This window comes from Aspergillus chevalieri, chromosome 2 (genome assembly GCF_016861735.1).
Source record: "Aspergillus chevalieri M1 DNA, chromosome 2, nearly complete sequence".
NCBI classification, from domain to species: domain Eukaryota; kingdom Fungi; phylum Ascomycota; class Eurotiomycetes; order Eurotiales; family Aspergillaceae; genus Aspergillus; species Aspergillus chevalieri.
In genome coordinates this window covers 2,484,811-2,505,820 of record NC_057363.1, presented here as the reverse complement: position 1 = coordinate 2,505,820, position 21,010 = coordinate 2,484,811, and the positions used below count along the sequence as shown (strand labels likewise).

The following is a 21,010-nucleotide window of genomic DNA, read 5'->3' as shown; positions in this document are numbered from 1 at the left end:
TTTGTGCCGCATCTGACTTGTTCGTCGCCAATACAAGGCCGCATACCGCTCAACTAACTCCCTTGGGTCGTAGCCAACACCTGTTTGTGCCTGTCACCTGTCTAAGTCAGGACGCCTTAACTTGTGCTATATTCTTTGCATATCCTCTTTAACGTCTCGCTACTGCCCACCCTGACCACGTTTCCTTCATGATGGCGCTTCGGGACGATACACCACGACGACTAGAGCAGCGGCTCAGTCCCGGCAAGAAATCGAGATCTACGACACGTATTTATTCACATCATTTACCGGAACGACTGAAACATGACGGTGATGACGCACAGGTTGACTTTACAGCTCCTCCTGGTGTTTCTGGGTCGAAAGATGGTCACTTGCACTACATGCAACAGTCGATATTCTCCATGATTGCTGCTGTCGGCTCTAGGTCAGATTTCCACACGCGTTTTGACGAATCGAGCGAGAGCGAAGGGGAAGGAGAAGAACGCTCGCAGAAAGACAGATCTTCGAGTAAAGGAAAGGAAGCAGGGATACCGGAGGAAGGGCCGCAGAGTACACTGGAGGAGCGAGGGCGGAGCCATCGGAGAACGATTTCGGAGAAAAAGCTCTTGAGTCCTCTTGAGAGACTGAATCTCAAGCACGGGGGAGGGAACATGTCTGCCAGTCAGACGGTAGTTTCGCATCGGATTACGCCACCTAGGCGACCCCGGAGTGCAACCCCCAGAGCGGCCCCGGTACTTAGTCGGATGGTCGAAGCGAAAGCGCGCCTTGACAACAAAACGCCGTCTACGGAATATCCACAACCCGAACCAAAAGACAACACACAGGACGACGCTCAAGAGCCGTCCGCGTCACTGCTGTCAACCCGTTTGATGGAAATGTTTGGCTTCCAGAAACCAGAGAAGGTGGTTGTCGAGTACGCCTGTGCTTTGCTGCAGAGCATGCTCTTACAAGGCTACATGTATGTCACCGAGGGGCATATCTGCTTTTATGCGTATCTTCCCAAGAAGTCGACTGTTGCCATCAAATCCGGGTATCTACACAAAAGTGGCAAGAAAAGCCCTAAGTATAATCGCTACTGGTTTTCGTTGAAAGGAGACGTCCTCTCCTACTATGCAGACCCATCGAATCTGTACTTTCCCAGTGGGCACGTCGACTTACGATATGGGATTTCGGCTTCGCTGTCTGATAAGGACAAAGGAAAAGAGACAAGGGACTTCCAAGTCACCACGGATCAGCGGACATACTACTTCAGGGCAGACAGCCCTGCGAGTGCCAAGGAATGGGTTAAAGCTTTACAGAAAGTGATCTTCCAAACACACAATGATGGCGACAGCGTCAAGGTGTCATTCCCAATTGAGAACGTCATAGATATCGAGGAAAGTCCTATGGCGGAGTTCGCAGAGACGTTGAAGATTCGAGTGCTCGACAATGGTGACACATATGCAATCGACGAGGTATGTGACATTGACTCCCCTGGCATAAGCAATTGTTGCGGTAGCTGATATTTGCAGTACTTTTTTACGTTCTTCGAGTTTGGCCAAGAAGTTTTCGAGTTCTTGAAAGGCTTGGTTAGCGAAGCGTCAAGCAACCGTACTTCACAGCTCCCATCGCCTCAGCGAGGCCATGTCCGAAACAGATTGTCAATAACCAGTGGTGGGAGTGGGCTTCCAGATTATGACCAAACTGGCAGACTTAGACGGAGCGTGAGTGGAAGTCATCTCAGCAGCATTGGCCATGGCGTACTAGACAGATCCCCACCAGTAAAACAACAGGACTCGTCTGGGCTGCTTGACAATTCTATCGACCAAGAGAGCGAATCCCCTTTCTGGCATCCAAACACAGCAGAAACTGCAAGCCAGATCCTAAACCGCAGTGATGTCTTCCAAGCCCCTACAATACACAGTCTGGGCAGGCAGCCTTCTGATGCAGGGGGCGTTACTGGCCGTCGGTATTCTGATGATACGGCTCGTTTCACATCCCCGCACGCCAGCCAATCTTTTTCCCCAAGAAGGGACGGGCACGAAGCTCAGCACATTAGGCTCGATCAAGCCGCACAGGATCCTTCCAAAGTCCAATCATCCACCGCCTCTCTGAACGAGCTCGTAAAAGTTGGCGTCTATCCCCTCCAGCGCGCTGCAGGGCTTGCCGAATACTTGAGGACTCGATCAAAGGCAATGAGCAGCCTTTTGGCAACCGAATCTATGGGTTATATTGAAAAGGTCTCCGGAATGTGGGCTGGTGGTGGAAGACATTATGGCGAGAGCGAAGGAATCATCTCAGAGGACCAAGCTGTTGATCCCGAAGACAAGGAAGATGGCTGTAAATACGGTGATCGTTTTCGCGCCCATTTCGCCCTACCGCCGTCGGAGAAGCTCCAAGCTACCTATTATGCCTATTTGCATAGGGTGCTCCCGCTATATGGCAAAATTTACATCAGCCAAAAGAAGCTTTGTTTCCGCAGTCTTATTCCAGGTACTCGAACGAAGATGATTCTGCCACTTAAGGATGTCGAGAATGTGGAAAAGGAGAAAGGGTTCAGATTTGGCTACCAGGGGCTTGTGGTCATTATCCGAGGCCACGAGGAGCTTTTCTTCGAGTTCAACACGTCTGACTCCCGAGATGACTGTGCGGTGACTCTCCATCAGCATCTCGAAGCTGCGAAGTTCATGATGGAATCTGGCATCCTTGCGGAGCAAGAACGAGACGAATCGGAGGCTGCACAGGCCGAGCATCTCATGCTACAGGAGGCTAGGCTTGGTGGTGCAGACGCGCTTGAATCGCGTGGTTCGCTTAATGGCTCTTCAGAGCTCAACCCGATTTTCGATGATCCTCGTGCATCGATTATTAACTTCAAGCCCACGGAGTCGTTGAGGATCACATGTTTAACCATTGGTTCTCGTGGAGACGTGCAGCCATATATTGCTTTATGTAAAGGTCTTATCGCAGAAGGACACAGGCCCAAGATCGCCACGCACGCAGAGTTTGAGCCCTGGGTGAGAAAGCATGGGATCGACTTTGCTCCTGTCGACGGAGATCCAGCTGAGCTCATGCGCATTTGTGTGGAGAACGGGATGTTCACATATTCCTTCCTCAAAGAAGCGTCGTCGAAATTCCGAGGCTGGATTGATGATCTTTTGTCATCTGCGTGGACAAGTTGCCAGGACAGTGATCTTTTGATTGAATCCCCAAGTGCGATGGCGGGAATACATATCGCGGAAGCACTCCAGATTCCTTACTTCCGTGCGTTCACTATGCCTTGGTCGAGAACACGGGCATACCCTCATGCGTTTGCTGTCCCGGAGAGCAAACTAGGCGGTGCTTACAACTACATCACGTACGTGATGTTCGATACCGTATTCTGGAAAGCCATCGCAGGGCAAGTGAACCGGTGGAGGAATAACGAGCTCGGTTTAAAGGCGACTACCCTAGACAAGATGCAACCAAACAAGGTCCCTTTTCTCTACAACTATTCGCCGTCGGTTGTCGTGCCGCCTCTCGATTACCCGGATTGGATCCGCATTACCGGCTATTGGTTTCTCAGCGAAGGGTCCGATTGGGCGCCACCAGCGGAGCTTACTGAATTCATTCAACGTGCCCGTGCAGACGGCAAAAAGATAGTGTACATCGGATTTGGGTCGATTGTCGTCTCGGACCCGCAAGCGCTGACGCGGACTGTCATCGAGTCTGTTCAGAAGGCTGATGTCCGCTGCATCCTTTCAAAGGGATGGTCAGACCGTCTCGGAGACCCTGCCAGCGTGAAAGTGGAAGTCCCTCTGCCACCTGAGATTTTTCAGATCCAGGCTGCACCGCATGACTGGTTATTTTCGCAAATCGATGCTGCTGCCCATCATGGCGGAGCTGGGACGACTGGGGCAAGCTTGCGCGCTGGTGTTCCGACGATCATCAAGCCGTTCTTTGGAGACCAGTTCTTCTTTGGAACTAGAGTCGAAGACCTGGGCGTGGGCATTTGCATGAAGAAATTGAACGTCAGCGTGTTCTCGAGGGCGCTATGGGAAGCCACTCATAGTGAACGGATGATTATCAAGGCCCGTGATTTGGGTGCTCAGATCCGAAGCGTAAGTTCAACCTCATTGATTTTTGAAGATGAATCTTTATTAAAACCGTCCTACAGGAAGATGGAGTTGGCACTGCCATCCAAGCCATCTACCGCGACCTCGAATACGCCAAAACCCTTGCCCGACAACGCTCGATCGCATCATCCACACCATTCTCACCGAAGCCATCTCCCAAGAACGCAGACGAACCGGAGACCAGTGATGATCTTGATGACATTGAAGAGTGGACCTTTGTCGGTGACGAAACGGACATTGACCTCTCCAAGAGAGTTCGGGATAGAGCCATTTCCGACATTGATATGCTGCCTGATCGGTTACATGAGAATATTGGAATTGGGGAGTCTTAGTTCTAGGACTACTGGATATCTATGACCAGCTATTTCTCTTTCGATGACCGACTATTCGAGATTGATTCAACACTTTACTTTATGCGATGGATATAACGATTTTACGACATGCACATTATGTTATTAGTTGTTTCTTTTTCATCGGTTTCTTTTTTGGAGGCAGGCCTAGATCTTTTGAGCTTGAGCCTTCATTTCTTATTGCATACAGAGCGAGCTGGGAGTTTCGCGGCCTTCCTCTTCTCTTTTTTGTTCTACGTTCTAATCGCGTGGCTATCGCTACAATGTTCTGCAAGATTGATATTAACGCATGATGACCAGTTGGGTTGATACATGGTGGTTTCATTTCTGTTTTCGATGGTACAGCAGTTATTTATAATTCATAATTGGATGCTTTCCTACTCCCTTCCTATGTTGTTAATGCTTCGGTGTATGGCTGGGTGCAGAGAATTTGTATCGATATAGACGAATATATACCCACTGCAAGGCTTTTCGAGACCATAGGCATATGGTTTCAATTAATCAGCTTATACTGTTGACTGGGGCTTTTCTACTCTACCATTTGTAAATGAACACACGAAAGAAAAGCAATAAAGGAAACTGATATCTCAATTTGCGCCTATAATACACCAATTCAACCACCCGGCTTCTCAGGGTTATCATCACCTTTCCCATCTGCCTTATCTTTTCTCCGTTGCACAACATCCCAGTTGTACACACGAGCAGTCGCAACCTCCAGGGTCTGTAACCATCAGCACAAGCTTCAAAATTGTAAAGCGAAAAGAATGGACGTGGACATACCGTAATCTGCTCCCGCAGGAACTCCTGATCCTCCTCACAATTCGACAGCGACGACTGCGCCGCAGAGAGTTTCTCTTGCAACATCTCCTCTGCTTCACCAATGGGATAGGCCAGCATCACATTAGCGCCGAGCCAGAGGTACACTTCCTCGGTATCAGCGGGCGAGATCGAGGCGCGGGCATAGAGGGTATCGTTTAGTTCGAAACTTGTGTCGAGGTCGGATTCGGTTGACTTTTCATTCCCCGTTGTCAGTATCCTGGCTTATTCGTCCATGAATTCCCATGCTGGGTGAGTGGGTGGTAACGTACCTCCCTCCTCATCTTCAAAAACCGAACCATTTCCAACGTCTTCTTGATATCGGGGATCTTGTCACGGAGGCCGACGGCGCGCCGTTGCGCGTTGACTTCCATGAACTGATATTTGGAGATCATCTCCTGGAAGCGGCGGAGTGTGGGTTCGACATCTTCGCGGGAGGAGACGTAGTCGGCGACGTTGTCGACGAAGGGGGCGACGGGGATTCCGCGGGGGTTGGTTTGGGCTGTTACTGTGCTGTTTCTTCATTAGTATTGTTTGTTTCTGGTATAGACGACGAGGACAACATGGGGGAATCGATGCAGGAGGGGCAGTGATTATTTTTTCGCTCACCTTGAGGTGGATTTGTCTGCCATTGTGATGGGACGGGGAGCCGGCAGACAGGCTCGACTCCAAGAATAATTGAATAGAAGGAAAGAGAGAGAGAGCGAGAAGATAGAGAGGTGGAATGGTGAGGAGAGCGGCGACGAGGCTATTCAGTGACAGCATCGCGTGGGGAGCTCTTTTTCCCGATCGGGAAAGGTTCCTTTTGACAAGTATCGGAGAGCATCAATATTCTCTTTACTTTCACTACCACCATACCTGCACTTTATAAAAGAACCCGTGATGAATTGATTGACAAATCCTAGCATATTCCTTTTATTCTACCATCGCATTTGAGCCTCACAGCATGGTTCAGCTCGTGATCACCACGCGCATCCTCTCCGCGATTGAGGCCATCCCAGAATCTCGTCGCGAGGACCTCGACCTTCCGGACTCTTTGAAGTTGAATGCTCCAATTTTACACGAGCAACTGATTGGTTTATCGCGGTACCTGAAAAGCAATTCAGACGGTCACGATGGCGACAGCAACACCCCGACATCCTTGAACTCGCTCCTTCACGGGACAAAGGTGTACGTGCCTCCGCCGCCCAAGAAGCCAGAACCGGTACGTCCTTCTCTATCAAAATAATAAACAAATTCTCGCAATGTGCTAACCAATACAGAGCCCCGAATACCTCGCCCAAAAGTCCCGCCTCCTCGCAGCCGTCGAAGCAGACGCCTACAACCGCATGACCTCTTCCTCAACCTATACAACCAAGGGCCCATCACCAATCTTCACCTCCACGACACCAACCCTCTCCGCAATCCACGACCAAAACACCTCAGACACCGACGCAAAAGACCCTCTTACCCCTTCCCTTGTCCTAAACATCTTCCTCTCCGTGCTCTTGACGGGTTTCAGCACATACTGGGCGCTGAGCAAGTTCTCGACACCGGATATACTCACTTCAACAGTTGCGGGTGCGTGGAGGGGGAAGGATATGCGTGGGGCGTCGGAGCCGGTGCGCGTGTTGTTGAGTCTTTTTGTGGCGCTGCTTGTTGGGTTGGCGGAGGTGTTGATTTATGCTATTTACCTCGGCAAGTCGGAGGATGCGAGGGTTAAGGAGAAGAAGATGAGAGAGAGGAAGAAAGTTGTTGGGAGTGAGCAGGTTGGTGGTAGGTCTGAGGAGACTGAGACCGATGAACAGGTGCACAAGGTGGATGGGGACGAGGAGAAAATCTGGGGCCGTGGTGCGAATGGAGGGATACGGAGGAGGGTGAGGGAGAGATGGGAGGAGCAGGAGAAGGAGCAGGAATGGAAGGGTTGACTAGCTAAGTAGAATAGAGAATAGATACCATTGACATAAGAACAACACAACATACCATCTCGTCACGTTGCGTAGCGCTCTTCTCCCACACATATATCTCTCCTAGACCATCGTTTCTACAGTATCTTGTATTCTTGTACTTTAGCCCACATTGCTTTAGTCTTATTCGAATCAATGCAGTTCCCCGACCAGCATGGAGTAGGGTTGACACTCATCTCTATTAGAGGAGTCACCATTTTGTACTCAAACAGAATGACTGCTCTTCTTGCAGCTATACAGAACATTCCAGATAGACGCGTTCTTTATGTGATGATCAATAAATGTGGCCGTGTCATCCACCTGTATTTTAGTTCTCTACATCAGATTATCATCTTTCTTTACTACAGTCCATCTATCATTTCACCTCTGGCACTCCGTCTTTATATATATATACCACTACCATAGGGCCTAGGGGATGTATTATGCTGTCCATTATCATCATCCAATGCTATATAAAAGGACCACAGTCCTGACATGTACAATGTGAGATGGAAGCATTCACTACATGACAAACATCACTCATCATTGACTAACAACAATATCATCCCAGACATTCACTGCTTGATGGATCATGCCAAAAAAAATTCTCTGTTTATATGCCCCTTTTTCAAACAGTTTTATGGAGTTAACAGTGAATGAGTCCCTAGCTGCTAGTCTATATAAGAGCCCTCACTTCCCATACCTGCCATCCTCTTCCATTATCCACAAAGTGAGGAACAGAACAATCTCCACTTGAAAGTTATTTTCCTACCTGAAGTTCGCTCTTCTCAGAGGCTTCGAAGTTTCATTTTGACTCTCCGGCAAGGTACGCTCAACCATCTTCCTCGCCTTTCCTACTCCGTCCCTTTCTTCGATGGCAATAGGCAGTTATACTAACAAATATTTTTCTTTTATAGATAAACCTCACCATAAAAACTACTGGCTTCATCGTCGCCGCCATTGCCCTCGCCGCCCCGGCTACCAATTCCACCCTTAATCCTGCCAATACCACCATCAATGCGTCCATCAACTCTTCGACCGTGACTCTCAAGACAGAGGAATGGGCACAGCTGTGCAGTGACGCGAACTGCAGTGAAAATTGCGGGATTCGGTTGCGATCGATGATCCCGACTGTTTGGGACAGGTCGGAGGAAAATTCGTGAAGTTGCATGGCCTCTTCACCTTCGGGGCCAAGGCCCTTGTCGCTTCGCCGGGAGAGAGAGCTGTGAGTACGAGTCGAGTTGTATCGACGGGGTTCCGGGGAGCAGGAGAGGTGTATTACCCTGGAGGAGTATTATGCTCACTCCTTTCGTTTCATCAAATCATATCTTTTTGAGTACGGAGCAGCTTGCGCTGTTAGCTATGCCAGTAGAAGGAAGGATGGACAGGAAAGGTGCATGGGATAATGTCTTGTTTTTTCGAATAATATCAGGCAAGTGTGATCTTTCAATAGGGCTAGTATTGATCCAGCTTCTGGGTCTGGTTGATTGTTAATTGGGATTCCAGCTGTTGGATATATCACTGAAATGCTAAAGGGGAGAACTGTCCTGATAGAATGAAAATATTAATTCTACTAACTAGAATATCTACGCTATGATCTAGCTACTGTATGCTATCTGCCGATTCATTAGCGATCATAACGAGAGTCATAACAAGGAGCCATAACCAAGATCATTATGTCGTCAAATCATGTCGAATGGTCAAAGTGGTCGTCTCGAAAGTTGACTGTAGGTTTGTCAACAGTCCCGTCGATCGAATGGGACAAACGAAGGGAGAAGAAAAGGAAACCAAGAAAAGAAACGAAGGGACGATAGGATCAAACCCGTTTCTCCAATAGGAGACTGCCCGAAGGAGTCTTGTTACTGAACCCCGCATCCCGACTGAAGATCTTTTCACCGCGAAGCCAGGTTTCGCGGACCATTCCGCGAAGAACACGGCCCTGGTATGGCGAGCACTTGTTGCGGAAAAGCATGGTGTTCGGTTCGACGAGCCATTCAGCAGTGTCGTCGAAGACGCAGATATCCGCGTCGTAACCGGGGACCAGATCACCCTTTCGTGACTGCAGACCGACCTGGGCGGCGGTGTTGGCGCAGCAGAGACGCACGATATCCTGGAGAGCACGCTTGGTGTTGGCGTCGTCGGGTGCGGAGGTGAGACCGTTACGGCGGCTGAGTTCTGTCCAGAGGATGGGAAGGCCCAGACCTACGGAAGAGATACCACCCCAGGCGGAGAAGAAGCTGCCGTTGTGTGCGCTGTCGGCATCTCCTGGAGGAATGTGCGCGGGGAGGTGTTTGAGATCGGGTGTGCAGGGCGAGTGATCCGAGACAACGGTTTTGATGACGCCTTCGTCGTCCCCGTGGCGTTCCAGTTCGGTCCAGAGAGCGTCCTGGTTCAGCTGGGAGCGGATCGGTGGGCAACATTTGTGGCGGGTGTCTCCGTCCCGGATCTCCTCTGCGGCCAAGGAAAGATAGTGGAAGCAGGTTTCTGCTGTGATGGGGATGCCTTGGGAACGAGCCTTGCGCAAAAGTGGAATGGCCTCCATGGCAGATAAGTGAACGATGTGCAGGTTAAGCTTGGGGGCGAGATGGGCCAGGGAAAGAATCTCTTCGACAGCACCGGTCTCCCAAGAGGATGGTCTGGATGCCAGGAACGTTGAATATGCTTCGACAGGTCCGGATTCCTCGTGTTGTGTCCCGGTTCCTTGGCATTTATCGTGCGGTTGCATCTCCGCGTGGAACATGAGGGTGGTAGGTTCATCTGCTAATTCAATCATCGCCTTCTTGATATCCTCGGAAGTTACCATCGGAAACTCTTCAACCTAAGATGGGTAAGCTATTGACTTTACACACAAGGGGCAAGGCGCATTTACACCGCTGTCACAGAGGAAGCCTTTGAAGCCGCGAATGCCTTCATGGACAAGGGCCTTGAGCTCGGAAGCATTCCCAGGGATAATGCCGCCATAGAAGCCAACATCAACCCAGCACTTGCCCTCAGCGGCCTGGAGCTTCTCCTTGAAGGCGGGAACAGTTGTTGTCGGCGGGATGGCGTTCAGAGGCATGTCGATGACGGTGGTGACGCCTCCGAAGGCCGCAGCCTGGGTACCAGTATAGAATCCCTCCCATTCAGTACGGCCGGGTTCGTTGAGGTGGACATGGGCATCGACCAAGCCGGGAAGCAGAACATGGGGCGAATAGTCGGTATACGGTGTTCCCTCGGGGAATTCGTTGGCGGGAATGACCGAGTCAAAGACAGCAGTGATCTTGCCAGTGCGACGAGAGATGACAATGGTGGCTGAAGTCAGACGGCCGGAAATCACAGCTCGAGACGAGGTCACGACGGCGATGGTGTCCATGGCGGTGGTTGTGGTTGTAGTTGAGGCCATAGCGAGTGTAGGCTGTAAGTGAAGAACAAAGACTGTATACAGGCAAGAAAGAGAAGCGAAAGAAGAATGGAGAGGATTAAAAGAGAAAGAGAATGCTTGTACGCCACAGGAAGAGAAATCCCCAGAGAAAACGAGATAAGAGGCGACTTTATCTCGGGAGACCCATCGGCTATCGTTTTCTATCGGAGTCTGGAATTACTCGATGGCAACGGCGATTTTACTCGATCGAATCCACACCGCAATTGAGCGGAACTCTATGCATAAATCTCTCATATTCTCTGCAATTCTTATTACCAAGTATATTACCTATTAAATTCAATCAAGTCTAGACAATGTTGGAGAAAATAGGAATTGAGATCTTGCCACAGCCACGTGACCATGACTCAGATAGCTTCAATATTACCCGTTTCGGAAATTTCGTACCAGTGCAATTGACGGCAATCGTGGTTTCTCCTGCTTTATCTTGTGATACTTGATTATCTTTGTAAGAAACGGCTGTGTTGAATCAATCGTCACATGATATCGTAATCTGGTCATCTGCCCCCTCTGATCTACCACCACCACCGCTCCTCCTTCCATCTCATCACAATTCCACCCAGAGTTCTCTAGATCGCCCCCAATGAACTGTCCCCTCCACTCGACACTCAATCCTGCATTCGGAATGATGTATCGCCGCTCAGCATGCGTTTTGCATGCCACGGCGGGGGGTCTTTTGCCCCGTGCCAACTGGTTCGCCAAACAAGCGTCAAGCCAAGATCCTGCATCTTAAGGCGAGGCTGACAGAGCTTGGGCAATATTTATTCCATTATCCTCGTCTGCTCTCCGGATGACTGCCGATTTCTCTTCCCCAAACGTCGGCTGACCAGCCATCTCCCGTCGAGATGACTGTCCAGCACGTCTCCACCCCCGCCAGCAACTCAACACCCACTAGCCTCGATGCTGCCGCCAACAAGGAAATATCCGCCATCTGGGCTCAGGTTCAAGCACGGGTTATCCAGCTGGCCGGTGGCGATACCAAAAAGATCAAAACCAATTTGTCCATTGATGGTGTCCTCGCGCGGCTTGATCAGGCGCAGGAATCCCGGGAGGAATCTTCTTCCTCCAAGGCCAAGGTCTATAACACCATCCGTGCCACTTTCAACACCACTTTGCAAGTCATTCAGACTGTCGGGGAAATCGTCTCTCAGGGAGCATCTGAGGTGAGAATCTCCCGTTTCATCAGGTTTCCATCGCACGATTACAAGAACGCTATCTAACTGTGTTCTTTGCCTTAAGGTCTTTGGTCCTACCGATCTTTGCTTCAATGTCATCAGTTACGTGATCTCGGCCTGGCAAGGCTACCAGGGCATCTTTGAGAGTCTGGCTGACCTCCTGGATCGATGTGCTCAGTACCTGAGCCGCCTGGAATACTATGTTCGGGGTGGCATGGATGCCAAACTGACTAAGGTCGCCTGTCAACATTTGCAGCTCTTTGTCGAGGTTTGTGACCGGACTATTGAGCTCAGTCGCTCCAAACGCAAGAAGCTACGAGTATTCACCAAAATCCTCTTCCTCGATGACAATGATATTGACGACCTGCTGCAGAAGATGGCCAGCCTTGTGGACCAAGAGGGTCGGTTGGTCACTGCTCAGATGTTTAACTTTGTATCTGAGGCCGTTAACAACACTCAAAAGAATCTGGCCATTAGCCATGAGATGGATGAGAAGATTGACGTCCTGATGGAGGATCGGTTCGACCAGCGAAAAGAACATGAGATCAAACGTCGACGAGATATTGTCTTGAAGACTTTAGCCTTCGAGGAAAACAAACTCGATCCCGTAAAGAAGGAGCCTGATCCGTACTGGCACCGGAACTATCACAACTATCGCAAGTCAGTTGTCCCTGGCACCGGCCAATGGATCTTTGACGACCCAAGATACGCCGCGTGGGAGAGCAATCGTAAAGGCAGATCGCCCATTCTGGCTATCAAGGGCGTTGAAGGCTCCGGCAAGAGCTACCTGACCTCGACAATTATTCGAAGTCTCCGTAACCGTAGTGCCGCGGAAGATTCGGGCTCACGGACCCTGGTAGCTTTCTACTTTCTGGAGGGCGAGTCCAAAGAAGAAGTCCGAAAAGCCAACCATTTCGATATCATCGCCAAGTCTATAATCTGGCAACTCGTCCAGTCTGATGCATCTTATCTGAAGTCTGTTGCCAGCATCTGCGAGAAGACCAAAGACTTGGATCCGGATGAGATTCTGTCGCAGCTCCTTTTTGATAACAACGACCTGGATCGCATGGACGCAACATTCTTCATTATCATCGATGGCCTAGGCGATGTGATTGGGGATGGCTTCGTTAGGTTCCTTCAGAAGGCCTCTGAGCTTTGGAAGGACCGACATATCCGGATTCTGCTGAACGGACATACGAGAGCATTTGAGCAGCTGGCAACCGTTAAAGGCGTGTTCTTCCAGAGCATTCCAATCAGTGCTAGGAATAGATCGGACGTGGAATTGTTCATCGAGTCGCGAATGAACAGTATTGATGCACTCAAGGACACTGCACGAATGGGGGTTCCAGCACTGCGGAAAAAGATCTGTGATACCCTTTGCCAAAGGACCGCAGGTGATTTCTTCAGGATTAACACTGTCTTAAAGCGCATCAGCTCGCTGGATTATGTGAACGACATCGATCGTGTTCTCGCAGACGCCGGAAAGGAACGGTCCCAGCAGATCCTTGCTGACATCGATAAGCTTAACAATACGAGGACACCCAAAGAACTCTCAGAGATCAATGAAATTATCCTCTGGATCCTTCATGGAAGAGAATGGTTCAAGCCTTACCAGATGGCATCTGTGCTCTACTTGAAGAGCGGAGAGCTCTCACTGTTACCGCTTGAATCAAAGCTCTCGCTGAAGTATCATTTGTTTGACATCGACACTGATGGCGATATCGATTTCAGTTCCTATGAGATTCCGGAGCTGATTCCTGAGAAAAGCCAGGTCATTCAGGAGGACTCCAGCCCCGACACCTCAGCGCGAGTCCAGCCCAATGAAGTGTCAATCGTCAGACATTTCCTTCGTACAGTTTGCCCACCAGAAGTTTATGGCAAATTTGACTTTGAGACGTTCTTCGAACAAAAACTCAGTGGCAAGCGATGCCGCATCTACCGTGACGACAAAGATGCGTCGGAAATCAAGATGGCTCTAACCTGCCTACGCATCCTCACCGAAGAGAGAGACGAGCGGTCAGAGATCCTACGTCCGTACGCCATTAGCTACGTCCTTCAGCATCTATCCTCAGTGGATCTTGCGTTTGCGGACCGTGACCTGAAGAGTGCTGTTGGACCTCGCCTCTTGAAGTTGTTCACCGAAGATACTGCAACAGATGCATTAGTCTGGGCTGATGATGCTACCAAGGCTGTACCATTGGGAACGCAAATCCGTACCACATGGTTGGACAGTGACGTCGGCGTAGAGCAGGTCCTACGATGGTTTGGAGATTCAGCAGTTATCTCTGAGATTTCGAACCTGAAGGATCGGGAATGGATCTCGGAGCTTATGACCAGCTCGGACCCGAAGAAGGTGCTGCTTTTGCCTTTTGCAAAGAGGATGGCAGTGCACTGGTTGCGGTGCCCATCTATGCGGCCATTTGCTCGGAATGCGTTCTTTTTCCTTTTTGATTTCCTTGACAAGGTTTGTCTTTCTCTTCGTGGTTCACCCGAAGAGCGTGGCTAATTCTATTCTAGCTCGAGGGCTCTAACGAGTACTTAGCAGGCGGCACGTCAGTTGACCTGATGGCGCCCAGTCTGGACAGGATTCATGAAGTTGAGGAATGGTCGCAGCGGCTTTTAGAAATCGAGGAAAAAGACAGTCTCTGGGAAGTCCAAGTAGCCATCATACTTGAGAGCTTCTCGTTCGCCTCCGAGTCTCAGGCTAGATGTCGTCGAGCATTAGAACTGGATCCCCAGAACTGGCGAGCTTCTTATTACTTAGCACATGCGACGACCTCCAACAGCGAAGCCATTCAAATTCTGGAAGCGATAGTAAAACGATTTGAAACAGACAACGACTTGATTGGAAAACTCAGACTCCAAAAATCACTAACTGAAATCCTGTTTGACCTGGGACAGAGATACTGGGGAGTAGGCCAGTTCGATCGAGCAATCCATTTCCATACCCGGTCAGTCAAAGCACACTACACGGGCGGTGATCGTGCTCTAGTCATAATGGAGCAATATCGCTCTCAACAACGATGGCTAGACATCGTAAACTTGTTGAACACAATCCAGAAAGAGCCAACGGGCGATCCACAGAATCTGGCAGATATGATGGTGAAACTTGCCGCTCACGAGAGTCTCCATGAAATTTTGCTACAAACCGCCATCGAAACAAAACAGTTTGACTTCCTGGAAAGGATATATGAGAGCGCTATCAATACCGCCGTGAAACGCCAGGTGTGCACCAGTCTCTACTACCTTCGTTACTACTACGCAAATGCTGTCTACCAGCAGCCCGAGAACGAAGAGCGAGCGATTGGACTGTGGGAACTCGCGCTGAAAGACGACCTTCCCAGAACAGTCCTCGAAGTTGAAAACATCCTTCCAGACTTAATACGGAAATTGGCGCCTCTCTACCTCCGGCGCGCGAGAGCGGCTGAGCGAGACTCCGACATAGCCAGGTCCTACTTGGAGCGGATATCGAGTATCCTGCCGGATGAAACGTCCGAGAACAACATTGTTTTTCCAGCCAAGTTATACCTTGCAAGATACTACCATGTGCAGGGTGACAAACTCAGAGCCAAGCAGATTGCTCGAAGTGTGGTGAAGATGGCTCTAGAGATCTTGTCCGACGGTGACTACGACAATGACTATCTGGCATACTGGCGGTTATTGCTCGTGTTTCTGCCCTTAGAAGACGACAAGAACGCATGCGCAGCCGTTGTCATGGCAGGACTCGGAGGTGATCAAGAACCCGAAGACTCCCCAGAAGAAAAACAAACCGTTTTCGACTCCAGCAAGAGAACAACAAGCCCGGCTTCCATGCCCATAACTCGAGAGGGAGACGCCCAGAAACCCACCAAAACAACCGAACCCCGAAAACACCGACGAAGCACCCGACGAGACACCGAGGTCCTCAACCGAAAATACAACACCACCGGCAAAAGCAGCATCGACAACTACAGCAGCACCAAGAAGGAGAACCAGCAACAGCAAAAACAGCTTCAAAAACAGTTGCAGGAATTGCAAGAAGAACAACAAAAAGCCTCTCATTCACATTCCCGTCCCATATTCGCCGTCTGCGACGCAAACTGCGGCTATGGCTGGACGACTGCGAGTGAAATGTGGTGGTGTCGGGATTGCATCAATCTAACCTTCGACCGGGACTGCTATGAGCGACTCAAAAATGGGACGCTGCAGATGAATATTTGTGATAGGGGGCATGACTTCTTGTATATTCCGAAGTGGGATACGGAGAAGATGAAGAAAGTTCCTGGGTTGTGTGTGCCGTATGGGGATAGGATTATTTCGTTAGATGAGTGGAAGAGGGAGATTTGGAGGGAGTATGTGGAGATTGATGTGCCGGTGGGGCGGCGTATGAGTAGATGTTTCTTTTGATAGACTGGAATAACGACTTGACTTCCTGCGCTAATTCATATATTCATCTTCATAACCCGGTTAAATACCTTGTATCAAATCTGAATGAGAACCCTAAACCTCAATTGCAACACCTCCACTTTCATCCTCATTATCAACTCCCGTATGGACAACCTGAACACCACTCTCAGGAAGAACGCCTCCCTTAGCCTCCACAGTCCTCACATCATACTGATCCTCACAATACTCCGGATCCGCATGCACCTTCTCAAACCACTGCATCATCTCCTTCCACGCAGCGCCCATAACACATTCGATATTCAACTCCTCCCCAGACGCGAAGCAGTTGCAGCCATGATCCTCGATTCCGGGAACAGGTACGCCGCGGGGTTCGGGAGAGACGACATATGCGCGGCCGCGGGCGAGGAGGAAGGATGCGAATGAGTTGGGGTTGTTTTGGTTATTTGTTTCGGTTTCGGTTTCGGCTTCGTTGTCGTTGTCGTATGGGTTTAGATCGATGTTTGCGAAATGGAGGGGACTGGCTAGGCAGATTGCGTTGATGTAGCGGCTCCAAGAGGACCCTATTCAAGATATCAGCAATCTATTCACAAAGCACGGGTATGAGGACTCGTACAATCACTCGCCAAATACCGAATAGCACCAAGCCCACCCTCAGAAATCCCAATGATATCAATCTTAGCATCCTCCCTCACAAGTCGGCCCCTCGCAGCCAGAACCTCCTCAAAGACACTCTCCACATGTTCCTGCCAGTTAGCATTCCCAGGGATCGAGTTACGGCCCGTCATCCTATAGGGCGGATCAACAGCCGAACGTCGCGGGAGAGCCATCCAGCTAGCATGGGTGATAGCACGACGGCCACCACAGTACCAGATCAACTGGCCTGTGTTCGCGAGGATGAGGGCTGTGTCGGAAGTGACGTGCTGCGGCTTGTCGGTGGATTCTGGGACCTGCTTTTGCTGCTGCTGGTCGTCTTTTTTCTGGAGATGGAGGATCTCCTGCGCCAACGAGACGGCTGAACCCGCGTTGATACCTTGCATTCCGACGCTTCGGTAGGCCCAGATGCCGACGTCTTGGATGGGTTCTCCGAAGACGACGACGACGCGTTTGGCGGTGGAGAGGTTAGATGAGATGAAGATCGGGACATGTGGTTCTTTGGGGCTTGCGGTTGGCGGGAGACGGAGAGTTGTCATGCCCTGGTCGCGGAGACGGGAGTGGACGATGGTGCGGATGCAAGCTGTAGGAATTAGCTTCTTCCTCTATTGAAGCGAAGCAGGAGAGGACTCACCGTTCATGGCTTCTCGTTGGGCTTCATTCCAGCGCGGGTTGCGGTTGATTTTGAATTGGAAGTCTTGCTCTGGGTCTGAGATCTTTTTGATCTGGTCGTTGTCGGTGATGAAGTACCTACGCTCTTGGTGAGATTCTATTCCTGCTCTGAGAGAGAAGATATGGCTTACCCTAGTTTCTTGAGATCCGCAGGATAGACCGGGTCAGGAGGGAGATCCTTGGGGCGAAAGACGAACATTTTGTTCTGAAGGCAGCTGGTATTGTTTCTATTTGCTCTGCTCTTGGGATTTGAAGAAGTGGGAAGATATAAAGATGGAAGAGGGAGTTAGAGGGATGAAAAGGGTGAAGAGGATAAGGGTAAAGAAGAAAAAGAAAAGACGCAACTGCAAGTTTGCGGCAACACATTGCCAGTAGTGAATGTCGATTGAATCTATCAACTTTTACCTGAAAGTGAAGTTGTCAGGTGGAAACAGTTTGTTTGCTGAAGTATCCATACTCCATAGTCTGTTTGCCCCAGTATGCGAGTCGACTTCTATCAGAAGTACGCTTTTCCAACACAGGCCAGAAAGCAGAATATCTCCAAGGTCCATTGTAAATCCCATCAATTTCATGACCTATTGTACACTTCTCATAAGGTATAAACGGATAAAAAAAAAACGCCTTTTGTGCGAAACCGGTCGACCCAATCGTGTTGCCCGATCACCATCGTAATATAATAAACATAATATTTCTTTTTACCAACTCGCCTTCTTGACACCCGGAAGCTCACCGGCCAGTGCTTGTTGACGGAATTGGTACTGTAAAACCCAGGACGTTAGCTGAGCCGTTCCCAAAGCCCCAGAGGCCAGAGTCCGCCATCACAGGCAGTCCACGAGAAAGGAAAACTCACTCTAGCAATTCTAAAGTCCCGGATGACACTCCTAGCAATTCCACCTGCTACACATCGGTTCTTGATCTGCGTCGGCCGCGTGTAGGCGTGCATCTGGGAAAGCTGGAGCTGAGCCTGGGCACGGGCACGCTGGGGAAGGGTAGTGTTGCGAATGATGTAGCGGAGAGCTTGACTATGCTCGCAAGAAAACAGTTAGCCTCTTCCATCCCAATTATCCTCAAGGATAATATGTTGTGGTTCTGCGGGGAGAATAAGGACATACCGCTCGGGCTCGTACTGCTCGTACACCTTGCGCTTGGTGTGGTCGCGGACCACACGGGCGTTGATAAAACCGCCGAGATCTAGTCTCTTTGCTCTGAATTGCGACATGATGGTGTGGTGTTCGTCTGTGTTGAGGTTGTCGGCGCAAAGGCGAAATGGAAGTTGAAGTTTGCCCGGCGGAGAGAAAAGTCGCTTTCCTGATCGGGACTAGGGCGGGTACATATGCCACTGGTTCCATTCACTACTGTACAACATAGTTCTACGTAGTTCCACTGTTCTACGTAGGAAGTTATGACATGGAATTGCTGCTAAATTAGTTGCTCGCAATTGAACCGGCGGACGTGTTTTTCTTTTGAGCACCTAGAATGTAGTCGTTGTGGTACTTTAGGTGCATGAGAAGCCAATACTTCCGTTATCGGCTCTTTCGGATTGTCATACAAATTGCGATGAGGACTGAAACCTTTCTACCAGAAGGGCACCTCGATGATAAAACGAGCAAATGAATCACCCTATATATTGCCCTAGTTGTAGTCTATCGTCAAGGCGCACAATCTCGAGCATTACCGAGGTACTGGCATAAATCAAGTGTCGCACAAGGCAAAGAAACTGAATGGCATAGAAAACGGTAGTGGTACAATGTCAATTCATCAACATGTCCATTACAGGACTATCTATGCTTGTACAGAGTAACTGCCCGCAATATGTAGACAAACGCGAAACAGCAATCCGGGCATCAAGCCACCCACAACCATTTTCATTCCTCCATCATCAAGGTATCACCAAGTTGACTAATTTAGTGCTTCTTGCCGGCGTTGGGGTTGCGGGGGTCGTTCTTGAACTCGTCGGCTGGTTGGAGAGTTAGCGATGGTCACATCGTAACCGTCTTCTTCAACCAGTCATGGGAAGGATCTTGGAGAGCTTGCTCGAAAGAAGACGGGGTCTAATTGGAGTCACTCACTCTGCGACAGAGTGTTGGCGAGAGAGTTAATGCCGTAGAGGATGACAACACCTAGAACCCGCATGTCAGAACCGTGTGTCCCCGCAGATGCTCACTCCGATTGAGCAGTATATCCAGTATTCCCATCCGATATCTCCAATGGCCATCCCCCTCGAAGAATAACGGGTAAATAATCACAACATACCGGCAGCAAAGAAGGGAGCCATGGGCTTGGCTATAAATGAGCACAAAGTAGTCAGTCTCTAACTCCCATCGGAACGCAGCGCACAGGCGCGGAGGGGAAAAGGAACCTGAATAACTTACCGACAGGCGCCGGGAACTTCTTTCCAAGGAGAGACATGGTGATAGAGGTTTTCTGTCGAGACAATGTCTTTTTTTTTTTTGTCTTGGGGAGGAGCGTTTATGATGCGGCTAAGAGGACGGTTGGACGAAGAGCGACGAGGTTTGTCCGGAGGTCCGACCCGCGCCGCTTTAGCCTCACCGCCTCATGCCGCTTTAAGCGAGCCCCTCTGCCGCTGTAAATAACAATAATGGCGTCAAGGCTCGATTTTGATTGAAGATAGACCATTTAGTATTGGGGATATCCTCTAGAATTCTCACCATGACTGCTCCTGCATCTCTCGCCTCGTCCGTTTCCTCACTTCAATCTTCTCTCCAGCTTCTCGATTCTTCCATTAATACATTGGACTCTGGTGTTAACGACTTTCCCCGACTTTGCAAAGTCCTGCAAAGCACACGAGTAAGTATTCGAAACAACCCGCGCAACTCTTAAAACATTGCTTAACGAATTCAATAACAGCACTTCGAACTCCTGCCGGAACCCACCCTGCGCGAAGCCCAACAATCCCTCCTCGACGAAATCACCCCCAGCATTGCCCACCTACTATCCCTCGCCTCCAACCACGTGGAAAAGCTCTCACGTCGCGAGCAAGGTCTACGAGCTAAATGCGAACTCCAAGAGGGAAGACTCTCCGACGAGCCCCGTCAGTCCTCAACAAGTCGCAGCCAGAGCAATGCTCTTCGCAGTCGACAAGGCAATGCAGCAAAGGCAATTGAGTTGAGACGATTGATCCAGAAAAAGGAACGGTTGCAGTATGCTGTTGAGAGGTTGGAGTTGCAGGGGAGACAGCGGGAGCGGCAGTTAAGGAAGAGTATGGCCGCGCCGCATTGAGACATGCGACGAATACATGGACATATTGTCCAATGCTTCGTTTCCAATCATGGCTGGTGCGCTCAGACGAACTTGTGGCGCCATCTTCTCGTTTCCTTGCTCGGTTGGCACCGGTTCGAAGCTAGCATCTACGCGCGTCCAGATAACAGCGGCTTCCTTTGAGATTATTAGTCTGACAAGACGAGGGGCAGGGATCTTCCTAATTGATCGCACCTATGGAAGGACTACCGCATACCATCTCAACGGGACGGTGTGTGTAGGTGCTTGACAAAAGCTCGTCCTCACG

The 21,010-nt window shown here is 50.0% G+C and overlaps 9 protein-coding genes across 9 annotated transcripts; 4 read left to right on the top strand and 5 right to left on the bottom strand.

Annotated features, from left to right (window-relative positions):
* Positions 1 to 188: 188 nt before the first annotated feature.
* On the top strand, positions 189 to 4,423 carry atg26 (UDP-glucose:sterol glycosyltransferase; the record flags this gene model as incomplete). Its single annotated transcript, XM_043285226.1, has 3 exons — positions 189 to 1,454; positions 1,512 to 4,076; positions 4,133 to 4,423. The coding sequence occupies 3 exons, from the start codon at positions 189 to 191 to the stop codon at positions 4,421 to 4,423; spliced, it is 4,122 nt and encodes a 1,373-aa protein (XP_043133939.1).
* Positions 4,424 to 5,054: 631 nt separating this feature from the next.
* Positions 5,055 to 5,889, bottom strand: PRF1 (tubulin-binding prefolding complex subunit PAC10; the record flags this gene model as incomplete). The annotated part of the gene is made up of 4 exons (XM_043285225.1): positions 5,055 to 5,162; positions 5,222 to 5,452; positions 5,530 to 5,770; positions 5,867 to 5,889. 4 exons carry the CDS (start codon positions 5,887 to 5,889, stop codon positions 5,055 to 5,057), a joined length of 603 nt encoding a protein of 200 aa, XP_043133938.1.
* A 314-nt stretch (positions 5,890 to 6,203) lies between these two features.
* On the top strand, positions 6,204 to 7,164 carry ACHE_20873A (TMEM199/VMA12 family protein; the record flags this gene model as incomplete). The annotated part of the gene is made up of 2 exons (XM_043285224.1): positions 6,204 to 6,461; positions 6,520 to 7,164. 2 exons carry the CDS (start codon positions 6,204 to 6,206, stop codon positions 7,162 to 7,164), a joined length of 903 nt encoding a protein of 300 aa, XP_043133937.1.
* Positions 7,165 to 8,998: 1,834 nt separating this feature from the next.
* On the bottom strand, positions 8,999 to 10,564 carry ACHE_20872S (allantoinase alX; the record flags this gene model as incomplete). The annotated part of the gene is made up of 2 exons (XM_043285223.1): positions 8,999 to 10,000; positions 10,052 to 10,564. The coding sequence occupies 2 exons, from the start codon at positions 10,562 to 10,564 to the stop codon at positions 8,999 to 9,001; spliced, it is 1,515 nt and encodes a 504-aa protein (XP_043133936.1).
* Positions 10,565 to 11,445: 881 nt separating this feature from the next.
* Positions 11,446 to 16,161, top strand: ACHE_20871A (uncharacterized protein; the record flags this gene model as incomplete). Its single annotated transcript, XM_043285222.1, has 3 exons — positions 11,446 to 11,763; positions 11,840 to 14,239; positions 14,293 to 16,161. 3 exons carry the CDS (start codon positions 11,446 to 11,448, stop codon positions 16,159 to 16,161), a joined length of 4,587 nt encoding a protein of 1,528 aa, XP_043133935.1.
* A 93-nt stretch (positions 16,162 to 16,254) lies between these two features.
* ACHE_20870S (uncharacterized protein) lies at positions 16,255 to 17,683 on the bottom strand (the record flags this gene model as incomplete). Its single annotated transcript, XM_043285221.1, has 4 exons — positions 16,255 to 16,721; positions 16,775 to 17,395; positions 17,447 to 17,562; positions 17,616 to 17,683. The coding sequence occupies 4 exons, from the start codon at positions 17,681 to 17,683 to the stop codon at positions 16,255 to 16,257; spliced, it is 1,272 nt and encodes a 423-aa protein (XP_043133934.1).
* Positions 17,684 to 18,179: 496 nt separating this feature from the next.
* On the bottom strand, positions 18,180 to 18,703 carry MRP2 (mitochondrial 37S ribosomal protein uS14m; the record flags this gene model as incomplete). The annotated part of the gene is made up of 3 exons (XM_043285220.1): positions 18,180 to 18,242; positions 18,335 to 18,506; positions 18,597 to 18,703. The coding sequence occupies 3 exons, from the start codon at positions 18,701 to 18,703 to the stop codon at positions 18,180 to 18,182; spliced, it is 342 nt and encodes a 113-aa protein (XP_043133933.1).
* Positions 18,704 to 19,545: 842 nt separating this feature from the next.
* On the bottom strand, positions 19,546 to 19,893 carry ACHE_20868S (F1F0 ATP synthase subunit i; the record flags this gene model as incomplete). Its single annotated transcript, XM_043285218.1, has 3 exons — positions 19,546 to 19,604; positions 19,738 to 19,767; positions 19,857 to 19,893. The coding sequence occupies 3 exons, from the start codon at positions 19,891 to 19,893 to the stop codon at positions 19,546 to 19,548; spliced, it is 126 nt and encodes a 41-aa protein (XP_043133932.1).
* A 261-nt stretch (positions 19,894 to 20,154) lies between these two features.
* Positions 20,155 to 20,724, top strand: ACHE_20867A (DASH complex subunit SPC19; the record flags this gene model as incomplete). The annotated part of the gene is made up of 2 exons (XM_043285217.1): positions 20,155 to 20,292; positions 20,353 to 20,724. 2 exons carry the CDS (start codon positions 20,155 to 20,157, stop codon positions 20,722 to 20,724), a joined length of 510 nt encoding a protein of 169 aa, XP_043133931.1.
* Between the last annotated feature and the right edge of the window lie 286 nt (positions 20,725 to 21,010).